Source organism: Rhipicephalus sanguineus, chromosome 8 (genome assembly GCF_013339695.2).
Source record: "Rhipicephalus sanguineus isolate Rsan-2018 chromosome 8, BIME_Rsan_1.4, whole genome shotgun sequence".
In the NCBI taxonomy this organism is placed as follows: Eukaryota; Metazoa; Arthropoda; class Arachnida; order Ixodida; family Ixodidae; genus Rhipicephalus; species Rhipicephalus sanguineus.
In genome coordinates this window covers 55,469,946-55,487,859 of record NC_051183.1, presented here as the reverse complement: position 1 = coordinate 55,487,859, position 17,914 = coordinate 55,469,946, and the positions used below count along the sequence as shown (strand labels likewise).

At 44.9% G+C, this 17,914-nt stretch overlaps 4 protein-coding genes across 7 annotated transcripts in view; 1 reads left to right on the top strand and 3 right to left on the bottom strand.

The window, feature by feature from the left end:
- LOC119401937 (glutathione-specific gamma-glutamylcyclotransferase 1) overlaps positions 1-16,426 on the bottom strand; it is a 42,098-nt gene extending 25,672 nt beyond the window's left edge. For both annotated transcript variants that reach the window (XM_049418461.1, XM_037668971.2), the window contains exon 1: positions 15,785-16,426. In XM_049418461.1, the coding sequence (XP_049274418.1) occupies positions 15,785-15,937 (153 nt within the window). In that variant the 5' untranslated portion in view covers positions 15,938-16,426. The remainder of the gene's footprint in view (positions 1-15,784) is intronic.
- The window catches only part of LOC119401932 (chromatin-remodeling ATPase INO80-like), a 255,790-nt gene that overhangs the window by 82,348 nt on the left and 155,528 nt on the right, over positions 1-17,914 (top strand).
- Positions 1-17,914, bottom strand: part of LOC119401935 (serine/arginine-rich splicing factor 5) — a 164,071-nt gene that overhangs the window by 90,697 nt on the left and 55,460 nt on the right. The window lies entirely within an intron of this gene.
- LOC119401936 (serine/arginine-rich splicing factor 5) overlaps positions 1-17,914 on the bottom strand; it is a 168,421-nt gene that overhangs the window by 105,013 nt on the left and 45,494 nt on the right. The gene's annotated exons all lie outside the window — the stretch shown is intronic.

Genomic DNA, 17,914 nt, shown 5'->3' with positions numbered 1-17,914 from the left:
GCCGCATGAACCGCCACGGGCGCGGCCGAGCCGCAGCGGGGAGCTTTCCAGTGGAAGAGCTCTTTTTAAAAGAAAAGGTAAAGATGGCGCCGGCCAAGTTAAAGGCGTGCGTACGCGAATCACCCGTTATAAATATTCAATCGCGTTTGAGGGACAAACTGTAACGTATAAATATACTGTGCTTCAGTATAATAGTATATATGTTTGCCTTTTCGAGGCTCGTTAACTCTAGTTCTGAAATGTATACGTAGACGCTGTATGGAAAGCACAGACCAGGGAGCCGCTTCGCGAACGCAGGATGTACAACAAATCCAGAAGATGTGACGGATTTATGAACCGCCTGTTGAAGTCACCGATCCGCCGAAGTGGACCATATTCCTTATAGCTGCCCTAAATACATTATCGGAGAGGCAATACGGAAATGCACATTAAACTTAGCTTAATGTGTATATAAAGCTCAGCTATTGGGCCACGCCGACTGAGCCTTCAGCCGATATGGACAAAACTAGGTGTATACTAAGCAACATAAGAGGCAGGACGGAGAGATAAAGAGTGAGTTAGTGTCCGCTATGGATCCCACAGTGTACCAAAGAAGACCATGCAGAAGCGGCCCCACGTTCCAGCTCACGCACTAGCTTGTTGTGACGCCCTGGGACTTGACGGCGTCTCTCCTGAGCAAACAAACTGATTAGCAGCGTTCAGTTAGGCTTGGTCAGTCGACGAAGTGTGTTCGAGCCAAAACTGCCGCTAACAATCAAAACATCAGAAATATCTATCTATCTATCTATCTATCTATCTATCTATCTATCTATCTATCTATCTATCTATCTATCTATCTATCTATCTATCTATCTATCTATCTATCTATCTATCTATCTATCTATCTATCTATCTATCTATCTATCTATCTATCTATCTATCTATCTATCTATCTATCTATCTATCTATCTATCTATCTATCTATCCATCCATCCATCCATCCATCCATCCATCCATCCATCCATCCATCCATCCATCCATCCATCCATCCATCCATCCATCCATCCATCCATCCATCCATCCATCCATCATCCATCCATCATCTATCTATCTATCTATCTATCTATCTATCTATCTATCTATCTATCTATCTATCTATCTATCTATCTATCTATCTATCTATCTATCTACCCACCCGCCGGCCCTCTGTGCGTTCGCCCGTCCGTCCACAAGAAACAGCTAATTAACTAACCAACTAGTGCAATGCGGAAAAACAATGCACCCTTTAACGGTTGCTGAAATACTGTATAGAGCAGCACGCTCAATGCACATCGTTGACGCTGCGGACAAAAGACATCAACTTCCGCTCCAAGCGCTTGAACTGTGAGGTGGCCTTGCAGCGTCTTATAAGGTGGTAAGCAAACATATAAAACAAAGCAAAAAGGAAGAAAGAACAGAGAGTAACAAGAAAACGGAGGTGAGAGAAGTTCTTCCTTCTGCATCGGGCATGCGATAGAAAGCAACGAATGGCGGTCCAAAGGCACGGCGCTTCGACAAAGGACGTTGGAACGCGTTCCCAAAGGGTTGTCCTACGCTATCCCTTCTGTGCATACACACAATCCCACGGATTATACGCTCAGACCGACGCAGACGAGAGACAACAGACCGCGCGGGTACGCGACCCTGAAAAACCAAAAGCGCGGGAAAGGGCCAACGCGAAAGAACTGCTGGGCATGGCCGCACTAATTAACTATCCCACCGACGATCGACCCGGTTTGCATGCTTGGCGGCCATCGGGCCGGTGTGAGACTGCCGGGAGAGCGGTCCGCGCAAAGCTATGGCCGTGCGTGCTCTCTAATGGCCGGCTCACAAAACATACACTGTATGAGCGTGTTCTGAGACTCTTCAAGGCCTCAGCGGTGTCGTGAGCCTTTAGGGCACAGGCTGCCGGCCGTCTCGGTTCTTCGGCTGACGTTGGCTTCCTTGCACCGGAACAGCAAGGCGTACCGGTATACAGAAGCTAAGCGAGAGCGGCGGGTCATATGACATATACGGTGATGTGATTTGCGAAAGCATGGGGGGGGGGGGGGGGGATGCCTCATTACACACGGAAAGTGGCCGTCGACGACAATCAGAGCGATGCAAAAAAAAAGAAAATAAATAAATATTATTAATCGTATGATGACGGGGCCCCACGACGTCGTCATGACGTCACAGCTCCCCAAAATTGTGAGAGGTCATCATGGCGTCACATAACGCGACGTCACATGATGACGTCATCACACGACATCATCGCTTGATCGAAGGTTTATCCCGGAGGCACTGCAAAACCGCGTGATGTGCAGAAAACTTCCGCTTCCTCAGATCTCGGAGGCAGTATAAAACCACGATTGATGCGGAAAGGGGGAGGAGGGGGGCATCAACACAGGGGATTGAGAAGAAGAAGAAGGAGAGTGCTACTTTATTTATCCTCAGTGCTTCAATATTAGCGTGGCAGGCTGGTTGACATTCATATCCTTTTTTTTTGTTTGTTTGCTTTGCGTTGCCTATTAGCGCTTTCTTAGAAACACTACTCTTCAGGTACAACTCTCGTTTTTCTTATTCACACCGTGGCAACTCAAAGGATGAATGCGCAACTCTTCTGTCAAGTCACCTGCGCTGCTACGGCAACATACACAGGTACGGTATGTACACGACACTGAAACATTATACATATTACTATACTCACAAAGCCTGAAATATATGCGGCCACATAAATGTGACTACAGACATATTAACTGTTGGAGTTTTACGTGCCTAAACCACGACATGATCATGAGAGACGCCGTAGCGGATGGCTCAGGAAATTTCAACCACCTGGTGTTCCTTAACGCGTATATAAATCTAAGCACACGGGCCTATATAGCATTTTGCCTCCTTCGAAATGCGGCCGCCGCGGCCGGGATTCGATCTCGCGATCTTCGGGTCAGCAGTCGAGCACCGTAACCCCTAGCCCACCGCGGCGGGTGGTAACTGCAGACCTAAGGGCTAGCCGAACGTGACAAATGGTTTTGGAACTAGCACGGATCTGCCGTGATGCCCGAGCGGTTAAGCCGTTCTGTTAATTAATGAGCTTTTAGAGCTATGCCTGGCTTGATACTGTCTTTCGAATTCCTTCAGAGGGTGTGAAGTAATGTACTAGAGTATCAGACAAAGAAAAAGGGAACGGGTAACTTCAGAGTTCACCGACATGTCCATAGGTTACGGTGTGCGGGAGTCGAAGAGCCGCGGTCACAGTGGCACCAATTACTATACCGGCCGTGACAGATCGTTAAACCGTGACCTTCGCTATAGACATCACCCAGGAATTCGTCCTTCGCTGTAACGAAGCCGAGGGCGTAGCAGCGAAAGTTCGTGACACTTAAAGGTCGAGTTATATGAGTAATGAAACGAAACGCGGGGGGCGGCACCGGTGTAATTACACAGGGCTGTGAGACTTGTAAGACACTTCGAGACTGGGCCCAGTGACCATCGATAGAATTCTTTAATATTTTTTCTTCTGGGGATTCTGGTTAAGACGGGCCACGCTCTCGGGGTGAGATGTCGGCCGTAGGAGGCACATTGGAAAGGTCGACATCTAATTAAGTGTGGGGGGTCAGTAACATTTCTTGCGACTCTCGGAATGCATTGAATTCCGCGTGGTTACGAATCATCATTGTCATCTACATCATGACAGGTACCACCATCGTCATCGAGCGTCATTATCAGATTCCTCACAATGACTTAGTCGTCAATCCGAGCACTTTGAAAGGGGGCTTGCTCAGGTATACAGAGGTAGTAGATGATTTTTCGTTTTGAACACAAATGTGATGGCCTCTTGCGTCACGTTCTGTGAGAGGATGTTTTGATGTGGACGATAATTTTTGGCTGAATTCAACGACCGTGTTTACTCGAATGCCGCCGGCAATGGCAAATGTTGGCTAACGTTGGCTACTGAAGTGAAACGCTAAATCAGTGCAGACCGATTCATTGGTGCCGGTAATTTCCTTATCATATGATTAGTATTATAAGAGCAAAGAAAGGTCAAAGTTACCTTTTTTCCTTTAAATTTTGCGCTCAAACCCCAACGACGGTACGTAATGATGTCAGGGATTTCGAAGTATTCTTTCGTACATTGGCCACGTTAGGCTTAAGAAGAGTTCTCGAAGCTTGCCTGTCTCAGGCTCCCGTGGAACACAATGCAGTTAATTTTTACTGATGAAGGATTACGTATGGTCTAGAGAACGCAGTCAGAATCCATGACGTCACGGCGTGATGGTGGCAGAGATTGAAGGTGGCATAACCACTTGTCCTTTTTGTTTATTTCGTGCCTTTTCTGGCTTGCCATGCACCTTATTCCAGCAAGAGAGGAAATATTTTTTATTGCGGAAACTGAATTTACTGATAGAAACGAACTAATTTGAATGCGTAAGCATGCTTCGGCTATTCACTCGAAAAACCGTACGTCCTAAAGATAACGCGTTACGGTCCGTAGGAATACATGGGGTGTTAAGACGCAGTGCCGTAGAAAGAAAGCATGACAGTGCGGTTACCGCAGCCAGTAACCAAACATACAATGTCCGTATGTCAAGTAACCATATCATGCAGTCGGTGCAACAAGTCATCTTACGATACAGTCGGTAACGAAATAAAGCAGCACAGCGCAGTTGCCGCAGCGAGCGACCATACTATAAATTCGGCAAAGAAATTAAGTGACTACAGCTGCCATATGAAGTTAGCCTACCATACATGTCAGTATCCGCTAGTGTTGACTAGGGTTGGCCAGACGATGGCTAACGGTGGCTGGAGTTCACCTATGATGGCTTAGTGATGTGGCCTATGGGATTGGCTCTAATCACTGGCATAACCAGAGGGTAGGGGCGTTCGGGTGTTCAGTACAGCTCGGAACTAACTTCTACGTTTTATATGCATATAATGCGCACACACGCTCACGCGCACAAACACACGCACGAACCCACATGAAGACCGGGGGAAGTCGAAAATTTACTTCCCCCGAAATAAATTTATGGCTACAAGACGCTATAGTGTTGGCTAAATGGCTAGCGTCCGCTCAAATAAAGGAATTAGCAATACACACATATACCTAACAACTCCCCTTTAGGGAGTTTCATGCTTAATCTTTTTTCCCCTTTAGTGTTCCTTTGAGCGTGCCTATGCCGTGAATCCTAAAGCAGCGCGGAAACGCGCGCCTCATCGACCTCTGCTTCTCTCTTCCAGTCACGATCACGCCTCGTCCTTAGGCGCTTCTTGAGTCATTTATAACGGTGCCCATTGTATCGGAAGGGCAGGCCTTACAACTGGCAACGCCCGGGGTCACCCCTGCTACGCCTACCTGTGATCTTGACTTCTTTCTCGGTCCATTACGCTGGACGTCTTCTTTCTCTTCTTCTTACTGTGTCTTCACTCTAAGGCAAAATTACCCCGAACGAGGAGTAACGGAGCCCAATAGGCCCGCAGATGAACGGTTAGACCGTCGTAGGAGCAAGCGGAGAGGGATGCGTGCCGTGTGCAATTCAGTTAGTCTGCAAAGGGATGAACGGCGCGGGAGATGCAGGCCGTGTGCATGGATACGTTCCGTGTGCAAACCGTTGTCAAGGGAGCTAATCGTCCTCCTCGCTCGGGTCAGTCTTCCATCTTGTGTTTGAGCTGGCGTGTTGCCGGTTAAGTCGCGCTCGGAGTTCGCCGATCTAGGACCTACGGCTCGCTGCCTTTGATACAGACGTATGCGTGCATGAGTGTGTCGTGCTGCTTTTACGTTTCGCCACACCCACGAAGTCTGGAGCTGCTCTCGACACGTCGCGACGCCGCGCTGTATATCTCCGGCGCAGTCACGGCACTGTGTCGCCACCGGCTAGGAATGGCGGCCGAGAAGACTGTAGGCCTATCGGACTTCAATCTGACTCGGGGCACAAATCGGCGCTGGATTCTTTCACAAGTAAGTGATCGCTTTTTATTCTGCCGTACCTATCGCGTGCGATGCAGTAAACTGATCGCGTGCGCGAAACTGATCGCGATTATCGGTAACGGACTCGATCGTGTTGTATATCGCGCGCACGAAATGTACCGCGAGGGCCGGCTTGGGCGTGAGCTCGCCTGTGCTTGTGACCGCCTGGATATTGGCCGCCGTTGTCGTCGCCTGGCCGGATGTTCGCTCACTGATGATTCACCGTGGTGATGAGCTGCAAGCTCGCGATATTAGCAATATTAGGCAGAGGCCTCGCCGCTGTTTTGCGACTCGTCCGAAACGCTGTGCGGTAGCAACGAGCTCGATTGTATGCCGCGCGCTTGAAATGCACCGGCATGGGTTGGCGGGTGCTTCAGCTAGCCGACATTAGCTGCGATTCGGAACTCTGCGGAAATTGGTCGCCGTGACCTTCGGCTTCCTCGACGCTCGCTCGTAAGCAGTCCGCCGCCGTTCGAGGCGTCGACCCCGCTTTCGCTCGCTGCACATTACTAGTGCGCGCTCGAAGAATTTGGTGGAAATTGGACGCCGTTATCGTCGGCGTCCCCTTCGCTCGCTCCCTAGCAGCGTGGCGCCTTTCGTGGCGTCGGCTTCGCGTTGCGGCTGGCGGGCTTGCTCGAGTTGTACGACGCCGCTCGCAAAAAACTCGCCGGCTCGTTGGGGCACGGTGGTTGGCGGCGCCTCGGCGTGATGGCTGCGGCCGCCGCACTTGAAGTGTTTGTTGCACTGTGTGGCTTGAAATGCGTCTTTGATGACGTATGACATCACGGTGAAATTATTTACATGCCATATTTTAGACGTGTGTTTTTATTAAGCATTCGACACTATCAACCACCACATTCTTTTTATGCAGCTTCAAGCAATAGGCGTAACTGGTCCTGCACTATTATTAATAAAAAACTACCTACTCAATAGAAGCCAAGTTGTCAGTCTGTTAGGTCATAAATCTATACCTAAAGTAACAAATATAGGAGCACCTCAAGGTTCTATTCTCGGCCCACTTCTTTCATTATTTACATAAATGATTTGCCATCTTGCCTTACCTGTTCAGAATGCTTACTGTATGCAGACGACACAACAATTGTTAACACTGATAAATGCCTCCAATCTCTGACACAGAAGTTAAATGATGACCTTTCAGGCTTGGCTGCTTGGTGTATCCATAATAAATTACAAATAAATCCCACTAAAACGAAATTCGTTGTTTTCCACTCTCACCAACGTGAACATAATTATATCCCGCCAATATTTCTAAATCAATTCGCAATTGAAGCAGACGATGAGGCGACCTTCTTGGGAATTAAACTGGACCGTCATTTGAAATTTCATTCGTATGTTGCATACCTGCGAAAAAAAAATGGCTTACGGCATACGTGTTCTAATTAAATCCCGCGATATATTTTCCAAACCCACATTACTTTCATTGTACTACGCTTTTATTCATTCTCATATTAATTACTGTATCACATCTTGGGGCAATACCTACAGCAGTCATCTCGTCTCCCTTCAAACTATGCAAAATCACTCTGTTAGAATACTTACCCACAGTCATTATCGCATTGATGCTATAGCACTCCTGCATGCCAACAACATCCTAACAATCGAGAACACTTTCAAATATAATCTAGGAATACTATTTTTCAAGCAAATAATAAATCAGCTTCCTTTGTTTATAATCCCTCCATCAAGCCTAGAGAATACAAACTTGACAAGGTTTGCACAAAATCACAATTTTATCTTACCTTAGTTAATACTAACTATGGCAAACAAACAGCCCACTTCACTGGAATCTATTTCTGTAATACTATACCTTCAGGAATAAAAACCTCGGAATCAATCGGCATATTCAAAAAAGATATGAAAACTTTCCTCTCATCCATTCCATAATCGGGATAGTTTTGGTCACTTCTATTACTCCCGCTCCCTTTCGAGCCTTCTCAGAACCTAATGTTAACGCAGTATCGCATCATCATCCTACATTGCTGATATCAGATGTCTCTATTTAGTTTTCTTTTTCGTAGTTTATTTTTTAACATTTTTCACCATGGTAATTATCTGAAAACTGTTTAGGAGAGTTGAATTACCTCTATTTTTTATGTTGTCCAATTTCAGTTTTTGTTGCTACTTTCTGCTAATGATTTTCTTCAGTAGAACTCCTTTTTTCTTTTTTACCTGCGATGTATTTTATTACCTGTTTTCTGCACCACTGTTTGCTGCACCAATTAATTGTTTCTATTTTCACTACTGTAGGAGGTCCCGATTCAGTCTCTGACTATGGGACCTGCTTCTGTATACACAAATTTTGTAATTGATTCGATAACTAAATAAAACGATTTCTGATTCTGATTTCACCTTGCACATATTTGTCATGTACGTGCGTCTTCATCCCTTCTGTGACGTATCGCAGAATATTTGCAATATTTTTGTGCTTCGTAGGGGTGAAATTATTTGCGTGCCATGTTTTAGACGTGTTTTTGTTCACATTGCACGTATTTGCACAGTTCGTGCGTCTTCACCCTCGCTGTCACGTGACTAAATATTTGCAATATTTTTGTGCTTTGCAGGATGCAGCCGTTGCCCACGACGAGCAGAATGCTGTGTGCCCTGGCGCGTACAACGCCTGCCATCTATCGCTTCCGTTGGAGCAGCTTCACAGAAAGGACTGTACGAGAGATGACAACGCGGCTGAACATGTATTGGACATTTTGTAAGGAATTCTATGGAAGAAAGCAGAAACTTCATATGTATAGAAAAAAATAAAACGTTTCATTGTCTCACTTTTGTCTTTCGTTGTCGCATTGAATGCGAAAGCAGTGACATACGCATGACTAAATATTCTTTTGCGTGTTCTTTTCCGCGGCATTTGTTGGTCACAGCGGAAAGAAACACGCGAAAAAAGTATTAGGTCTTGCGGAGAGTAACTGTAGAAAATCATCCCTGGGATAAAAAGTTCATCCGAATGGAGCGTTTGAGTGGACCGACCGTTGGTCCTTGCGAGGTGCAACTGCGAGGACTAACGGTTGCCCGGTGAGGTGTAAATGTGAGGACCAAATGTTAGTCCATTGAGGTGATCTGTGGGGACTAACAGTTGCCCGGTAAGGTGTAAATGTGCGGACTAAATGTTAGTCTATTGTGGGGACTAACTGTTAGACCCGGTGCCGTTAGTCCTTAAAGGGATTAATGGTTGTGGCAGCCCCATTAGTCCCCAAAAGGACGAACCACACACCCTTTTAACACCCTTTTGCCTTAGAGTGTTCGTAATGCTTTTCATGCCTATTGATTTTGTCTTTCATTTGAAGCTCTTAGCGACGTCCCCGATTATTGATTGCGAGTATCACGGTCGTTTCGCCAGTGGTACGTGTCACGCTGAATGACTTATGAAGGTCTCGACGTACGTAACAGCGAGACTTGTCAACTTCTGGGGAAGTCGCAGTTGCTGGGGCAGTCGTACGTGCAGACAATGAACTGCTCTTTAAGGCGAAAGCCTTAGATGCGTCATCATACGTGATAACTGTCCGTCGGCGTTGGCGGCTTCAACACGATCGAGTGATGCGAAAAATCGTCACGTGACGAAGTCACCATATGACGTCATCACCAGGCCACATATCGGCAAAATTTGTGACGTCACTATGACATATTTTGTTGAATGTGCACCGTGGCGCAGACGAGGGAAGAAGAAAATTGGGCGACACGAGCACTGTCGACACGAGCGTTATGTGACGTCACTGTGACGTCACACGAGGACGCCATCACTCGCTTGGACAAGCGTGGGCCGATCATGGAGGCAGTGCAAAACCACGTTAGGTGCAAAGAGCTTTCGGAGAGGGGAGGAGGGAATTAACACATCGACTGAGAAGAAAAAGAAGATGGCTTTCGACTTCAAGTCGTCTTAGGCGAATGCACGAAAGACCCAGTGACCTTTTTTTTTGTTAACTTCTTGAAATCTGGTATGCACGTTGCTCAAATTTTCAAGGTATTTCAATTATTGATATCCGTAGAGGTCAGTAAACACGTGAAATCATCGAGGCCGAACTGATTGACAGGCTGGGTGATAACTATTTCAAAGCCATCGATCGCCCTCTCCTCTAAAGAGTTAGCCTATCTGCGAAAAGACAGTCAAGTCTTTAAAAACAGCGCGAGTGATGATTGTTAAAAAACGATGTTGCCTATGTATACGTGGTCACCTGTATCAAAATAAGCATTGTTGCATGTTAGCGCCTGTGTGTGTCACTTCTGTCTTTGTTCGTGTCGTTTCTTGCGCTGCAAAACCTCATACTGTCATACCAACACGCCCAAAACGCTAAGTCAATGACGACGATGACGATGTAGTTGTACATGAACAACCTCCTGTTACCACCGCCACCGCCAGAATACATCGTGCGGGACTTTACCAACGAGTTCATCCGGCGTAAGTATGCATCGTTGCGAGCACCCGCTTGCAAATCCTGGAACTATGATCATTCTATCTGTGCTTTTCCGAATGCGAAAAGGGGCTTGCTCTCCTATGGCTGTCTTTGGTCGTGTGTTGCATTCTTCGTATTACCGCTGAAGGTGAAGGCCGCAGGAGGGAAAAAATAACGAAAGCTCGCGTGGCGCTTGCACGAGACTTGCAGAACGACAGGAAACTAAGATAGCTCGTGTATCTCGCGGTTGGTTTGTGGCACGTCTTTCTTGTGGCTGTTACGCCCGCCTAAACGGAAACACTAGACATCCGGCACCGCTTTCCATAAACGTATGTGCTAGCATTCTACAATTATGTGAACAATAACATATGATAATTTTTGGAGTCTTACGGCCGCAAACCACGGTATCATGAGGGATGCCGCAGCGGAGGGATCCCGAAATTTCGACCACGTGGGGTTCTTTAACGTGCACCTACATCTACGTACACGGGTCTCTAGCATTTCGCCTCCACCGAAATGCGGCCGCCGCGGCCGGGATTCGATTTCGCGACCTACGGGTCAGCAGTCAAGCGCCATATTTCCACTAGACCACCGGGGAGGGTGTCTTCGAATTTCTACTAAGAGCACGCAAGACTTTGATTGGGAAACGCAGGACGCAATTGGGAAACGTAGTTCGTAAATTGAATAATTAAGAAGTTGATTACTTAATATTTCTAGTTAGGCACATGGGTAAAATGATGTGTCGTGTTCCCAAGCAAGCAATGCTCACATTTTAACGCGAGAGCGTTGAAGAGCTCGTTTCGCAGAAATTCGGGTGTCGGTATCGGCGTCGTTGGTTGTGAGCAAAAAATAAATGTTGTCCGAGAGCGCTAATTCGAGATAGATACAAATAAATAAATAAATAAATAAATAAATAAATAAATAAATAAATAAATAAATAAATAAATAACATATATTCGGCCGGGTGAAAACCGAGCCCAGGCCTTCTACATGGCAAACAGGTGTTCTACCACAGAGCCACGCCAGTGTTTTTTCTTTCTCGTTCATGGTATTTATTACAAATGTGCGTAATTAGCATACATAACGAAGAAAATACTCAAGGCGGCCTCTACCAGCGTACAAGCGTTGCACAGAAGTCCTAAAAGGGTATGGAAGCAGTACACTTCATGAAGAGTGGATAGCAGTCCGGTTGAAACAAGTACTGGCGTGGTCAGCTAAAACGCCACGCCAGTGCTTGAAACTGCTTGGTAAAAAAAAGCTATAAGAATGCCATGTAGTGGGTGAAATCTCCTTAAAGCATGTAATATATCGGGGCAGAATCGTACAATCGTACCAGGCGTCAAAACAAGTGAATTCAATGAGTGGGCGGTTTAAATTTCTGTCCACCCATTAGAAAGTGTGCAGCTGTGCAGGTGCGCATGGCACCTTAGGAACATGTAGCGGGTAGTTCGCAAATTTGCAACAAGAAAAATTACGGCGTAGTGGGCACTTAGCACGGTCAATGTTACGCGCACAAACGTTCCTTTTCTTGCTGCGCGGTTGAATGCGATGCGCAGGGGGCCCGATTACGCTGTCGCGTTCTACTCTATAGAACGCGAAGCTCAAGTGTTATCCAAGTTTTTCTTTATATATACTATAGGGCAGATTATCTATATGGAAAACAAAACGAGGAGTCTTTCTCACGTGGCCCCATTGTCCAAGTTCACATTGAATAACAGTACTGTTAGTGAGTCAGGCCTTATACAGAGTACTAATATTAACTGAGAGCGAAGGATTGTAATATGAGTCACGAGACTAGCAGCTCCATTTTCCCTTAGCAACTGCTGGGCATCTGTGACGGCTACTATATGCACTATCTGAGGAATATTTTACGCACCAAAACAATTCCTTTTCTGGTTGCAAAGTCTACAGCAAAGCGAGTTAATCATTGCTTTGTTAATTGGTTAGCTGGAGACATGACCTTTTTTGTACTGGAAGTTCTAACAATATTTATAGATCGACTGCCGTGTTTCCACTGATATTCAGTCGTTTTCAGTTGATTGTGTGGTTATTATTATTATTATTATTATTATTATTACTATTATTATTATTATTATTATTATTATTATTATTATTATTATTATTATTATTATTATTATTATTATTGCGGAAACACATACAAACTACGCATCGTGTCATAGGGAGTGAGTCCGGTTCAACTAAATAATAGGCAATTTTTGAGCAAGAAAACTTCGGTTTCTTAACGAAGCGGCCTGCTTCAAAAGACTGAAAATCCGCACCAGTCGTAGGCGATATTAAAAAAAAAAAAAAAAGATCTGTTCGAACTGCAGACAAAAAACTGTTAAAAAGGTGTTACTATGTTCTTGCTACGGGCAAGGGCACCATAGGAACAGGGCAGGCGGAAGACAGTTTTTTTTTTTTTTTGCATTTTAAAATAACCATGACATTCACTCAGCGATTGTTTGCTCGCCGCATGTAAAACTGCGATTCGTTTCCGAAAAGCTTTTGTTCGTCCTTTTTATGTTTTTTTTTTATGTTTTCACTTGTATACGATGAACAATGACTGCTAACGTGTCGTTCCTGTTTCGCCGTCGTTCCTGTTCTTACGCAGCTTTCTTATTTTTCCCGACTGACGTCGGCAACTGTATGACGTCAGCTTGCCGGCCCCAATTTCCTCCTCTAATAACAATAAAACAATAACGATAGAAATATATGCAATTGTGTTTTTTCCGTCTTGTTGCGCGATGGTTTCAGTGTAATCATATGACGTCTAGGCATATAGGAGTTGTCATATTTGCTATGAAACAAAAGAATTATTACATAACCGAATGAATTCCAACGTTCCCCAGACCACGAGACCTGCAACACGTTCAGGGGAGATAAGTTTCGTATATGCATCTGTCGCTATACTCTTAATTCTAATCATAATCATAATCAACATAATGATCAATAATGTTTTTCATCCATCCATCTATCCATCAATATGATCATCACACTCATCATCATATTCGATTACATTGCAGGAATCGAAGGTTGCTGTTCCAACTATCTTTAAGGATACAGAAGACAGGAAAATGAACGCTAGCCAATCGATCACTACAAGCTTCTGAAATATAGCTTGTTGACTTCTTAGTTTTTCCTTGAGGGAAGCCGTCATGCATAAATGGCGTTTAAATCGAGATGTTTCAAGCCATACAGCGTGGCAGAAATATAGCATAACATTAAAGTTGAAAAACATGCACACGTATTCTTGCGATGTCTCTCCCCACGTGTAATATGGATCGGAGTAGGAAATTATGTATACCAGAGAAATATGTACAATGGAATCAATGAAAACACATGTTTGCTATTTGCTTAAAACAATCTATAGAATAGAGATGTTTTGATAAGATGTGTAGAAGATATCATTGGCAGCCGGCGGAATTATCGCGTGAAACTTTCATTGGGGACATTGATAATAATGTTAGGCTTCGTACATACGAACAATACTTTCGTAGTCAATGGACCACTCTAACAGAAAATTAAGCTACCCCACTGTTGTCTACATCGCTGAGTATATTAACTAAATATGACGCTGCACTGTGATACTCTCTCGTGTTTCAGAGTTTTAACTGGCTAATTTTATGATGTTGCGACACCCTACGACACTGCAGCTCTAGGGTCAGGGAATACAATTACGGCGGTGTGTAGCTTGCCGAGTTAGAATGCGAGTTTCTAATACTCAACGACCACTACAACAATTCTATCTGCAGGGATAAGCCAATCAGGTAAGAGTGAATCGTGTGTTTCGTGATATTCCCATGATCAAGTCCAGCCGGCGTTGACAAAGAAACACATTATTTAAGTATTGCGCAGTGTTATTTAGAAACTGGCGGCATGTCGTTATCAACTTTTACATAACTACTGCACATATAGGTATCAGTTTCAATGAGTTCAAGTAGCCCTAGTAACCAATCTTTTTTGTCATTGTCGCTACATTTTACCGTTCCCAAATATTCTAGTTTTTTTTCTTAGCATCTTCTTACACGAATACAACGGTACTAAAAAGAGGCAAATATGTAAATGTGTATCCTATAGACAATTTGTAAAGCATACTCCCGCTTACGTTTTACAATTTCTCGTGTATTGCAGCATTATAATATAATCCTACGGTATAGATCATGGAATAGGCCTAAGATGCCTACAGTAAAGTTGCGCGCTGCCTGCCTCGACACTGACCTTGAAACTGTACAATGTTTACAGGCAATACCGAGATGTAATTCATGATCGATTTCTATTAAACAATGCTGGGAGAAACCGGTGAGTCATGAACGCATGTGGAGGAAAGCACGTGGAGTTTATTCATGTTAACGTAAAGCGTTAAAGGAGGAATGACAATTATAAACCTCCTTAACAGTGCCTCGTAAAATAGACGGTCAGTTCGGTCTTGAAAAAGAGGTTTCGTGCTAACTTGGTTTTCGCGTGCGCTATCATGTTTCCCGGCAAGAAAAAACAAAAAGAAGTCTTGCACAAACTCCGAGATGATATACGACCCTGAACAATACATGTAGGGCCAGCTGTATGCATTTTGGGAGGCAGGATTTCTCCAAATTCGTTGCCTCAGACAGTGCACGAGAACCTGGAATCTCTTTCTTTCTTTCTTGTTTTTTTTTTATTCTTACAAGCCATAGCTTGCGCATTACTCACTAAGTAAAAGGGCATGAACAAAGCCAACAGCTAACAATTGCAAAAAACACCCAACTTCTCGGAAAAATTTTGAAAAAAAAAAAACGAAGAAAAAGGCTTGTCACAGATGTCAAAGGCTTGTCGTCTGCTAGAAAATCTTCTGCCATTTGTTTTTCGAAACGGTGAAACAGCAGCTCAGCTGTCATTCGAAGCATGGTTTCGTTTCTTGTAACCCGAAAGCAACGATGATAGAACTGCAACCTTTGGTAACAACATAAAGACCCACAGTACTGACAACGTGCCTGAATTTCTCAAAAGAATAGAAAAAAAAAAGAAGGCTTAACACAGATGTTTCGTCCGTTCACTTTCTGTATTGGTCGTTTTGAAATTGTGTAGCAATGGCGCAGCATATATTCAAAACAACCATGTTTAGATGTGGCAAACAACAACGACAGCAACAACAACCTGTCGGGATGGGTCGAGAACTACCCATTAGTTTCAGTTTTTAACTCCGCGGAAAGAGAACACATATTTTATGCAAGAGCCACGTTATTCACTTATGGCTCGCGCAGCCGCAGCTGTAACTCGGAAGTCGAAGACACATCTGTTCAGCGAAGCGCAGATCGTCTGCTAGTACACCGCGTGCAACCGTCTGCAACAGATGTTTCGCGCCAACTGAGCGGCGATCGCCGGCGTTAATGATGACGAAGAAGAAGAAGATTCGCTGACAGCTTACCTTCTCCGGCGTTCCACGGTGCTTGTCGTTGCCCTGCCAAAACCTGCGGTCGTAGCCGCGGATGTAGCCGATCTGACTTCGCACGAACTCGAACCCGGGGTTCCAGACGAGCGATCCGTAGCCGAACACCCAGATGCCAGACGACGAGCCCATCTTGACACGCGTTCCAAGAGCAGCAGCAGCGGTAGCAGTAGCCTTGCTGGGAATCTAGCTTCACTAACGCACGGGCAGGGCCTTGGGTATCGCTGATTTTGAAGTGTCAAGGTTCACTAAGTTTCACTAAATTTTCGAGGTCTCTAATACGCGTGCCTAAAACCACCGGCGAATATGAAAACCGGAGCAGACGCCGGGGCTGGCAGGCGGGCCGGCCATGCAGAGCAGACGACGCGCTGGCGAGGAGGAAGTGGAGGAGAGGCGAGAAAACCGGTGCAGGGGCGCTGCGGTGCCGAGCTCTGGTCCAATGGCGGCGCTCGCTGACTACCACGTGACTCGTCACGTCTGTGGGTGATGCAAGGCGCACCGCAGCTTGCGAGCACGCGCTCGGGGCGTCATTCGGTTTCTTCCGCAGGCTTTTGAATGTCGGCAACGGCGTAATTGTAGCCTTGCGGGCGTTTTGCTTGTTGCTTGTTTCATCGGAAAAACAGGCGCTGCTCGTAGGCGTGGCGTTTCGACGCCGGAGCTCGCGATATGCAATACTGTCACTACCTCACTCGGAGGAGTCGAGGGCACGGTGTTTCGTTTTGTCTTTATATATTATCGCCAGGAAACCGGAACGCTATCCGCCTCTTCGCTCTTTCTTTTCTTTTTTCGCTTACTTCGTCTACAACGTCTCCCGCGGCACAGGGTTAAGGTCAGCGCCGGTCTCCTGATGTCACCCAACCTTTCGTGACGTCAGTCGTAGTCTTTTTTTTTTTTTTTTCTTCTTACAGCTGATCGAAGGAAAACAAGGAGCGCCAGAACCTTTGTTACGTTCAGTCCGTAGTAGGGGCCAATGTTCTAGTTTAAAAACAAACTGCGTCAAAGCTTCCTCGATCGGGCAAGCAGGACAATGACCACATGGTGGTCATTGACCCTCTTAGTTTGAAGGATATAAAACATTCTTCTTCCATTTTGTTTTCTTTGAGGAGTACCAGTGCATGCATATACATACACAATTATCTGAATCTTAAGTTTATGAATAATAAGAGCATGTCATTAAGTTTATCACAGTGGTTAGGAACAAGTTGTAGGTCTTCGTGCCGGCGCACATAGCACAACCACTCAATATACATGAGGTTATTATGAGAAAAAAAAGGACAAAGACCAATATAGCGTTGTTTATAAAAACGGTGCAACCGCGTAAATGGTAGAGAATGTGTTTTAAGATAAACAATGTAAGGGTTTATCTGCAAAAAAAGAAAAAAAAACGACAGAACCTATAATAATGTTAGTGATGAAATTATAATTTCGTAGTCTACGAAACAGCCGATTTTCATGCGCAGTCACAAATGTTTATTCTGTGTGAGGGGACAAATATCTAAGCTAATAAATCACGTAGTAAGCTGGTGCATTATGTTACAGCAAATCGAGGCCACATGAAAATGTTTACGCGAGAGAGATATCAAGAATTGCACTTGGATATCGGAAAAGAGACCATTTGTAGTTCAATCGATCATACATGTAATTTATCTGGATGAGCCAAACAGTGGATTTCTATATATTGCACTAAAATGATAACTGCTTTCTGTACAACTGTGGGAGCGAAGACATGTGTGTGTGTGGGGTGGGGGGGGGGGGGGGGGGGGGGATGCTAGCCCCGGTGCACATACTGCGACAATTTTGATAATTCTACAATGTATTTAGGAATACTGACTTATTGAGTGACAGTGATTTTACCGATAATACAATGAAATAATACATGTGTACTATAGCCTTTACTATAACGCGGCCTCATTCAGTTAAAAGATTTCTCATACCACAACATTTCACCCTCTGTAAAACCCAGTGTATCATATTTGATACGTTAAACATAATGCCTCAAAAGAGGTAATAAACCGTCAAAGCTCATGGAAAAGCCGTCATTGCATATTTAACATGTTAAATGAAGTTAACCGAGTTACCCATTTAATCAAATTAATTATTATTTTTAAT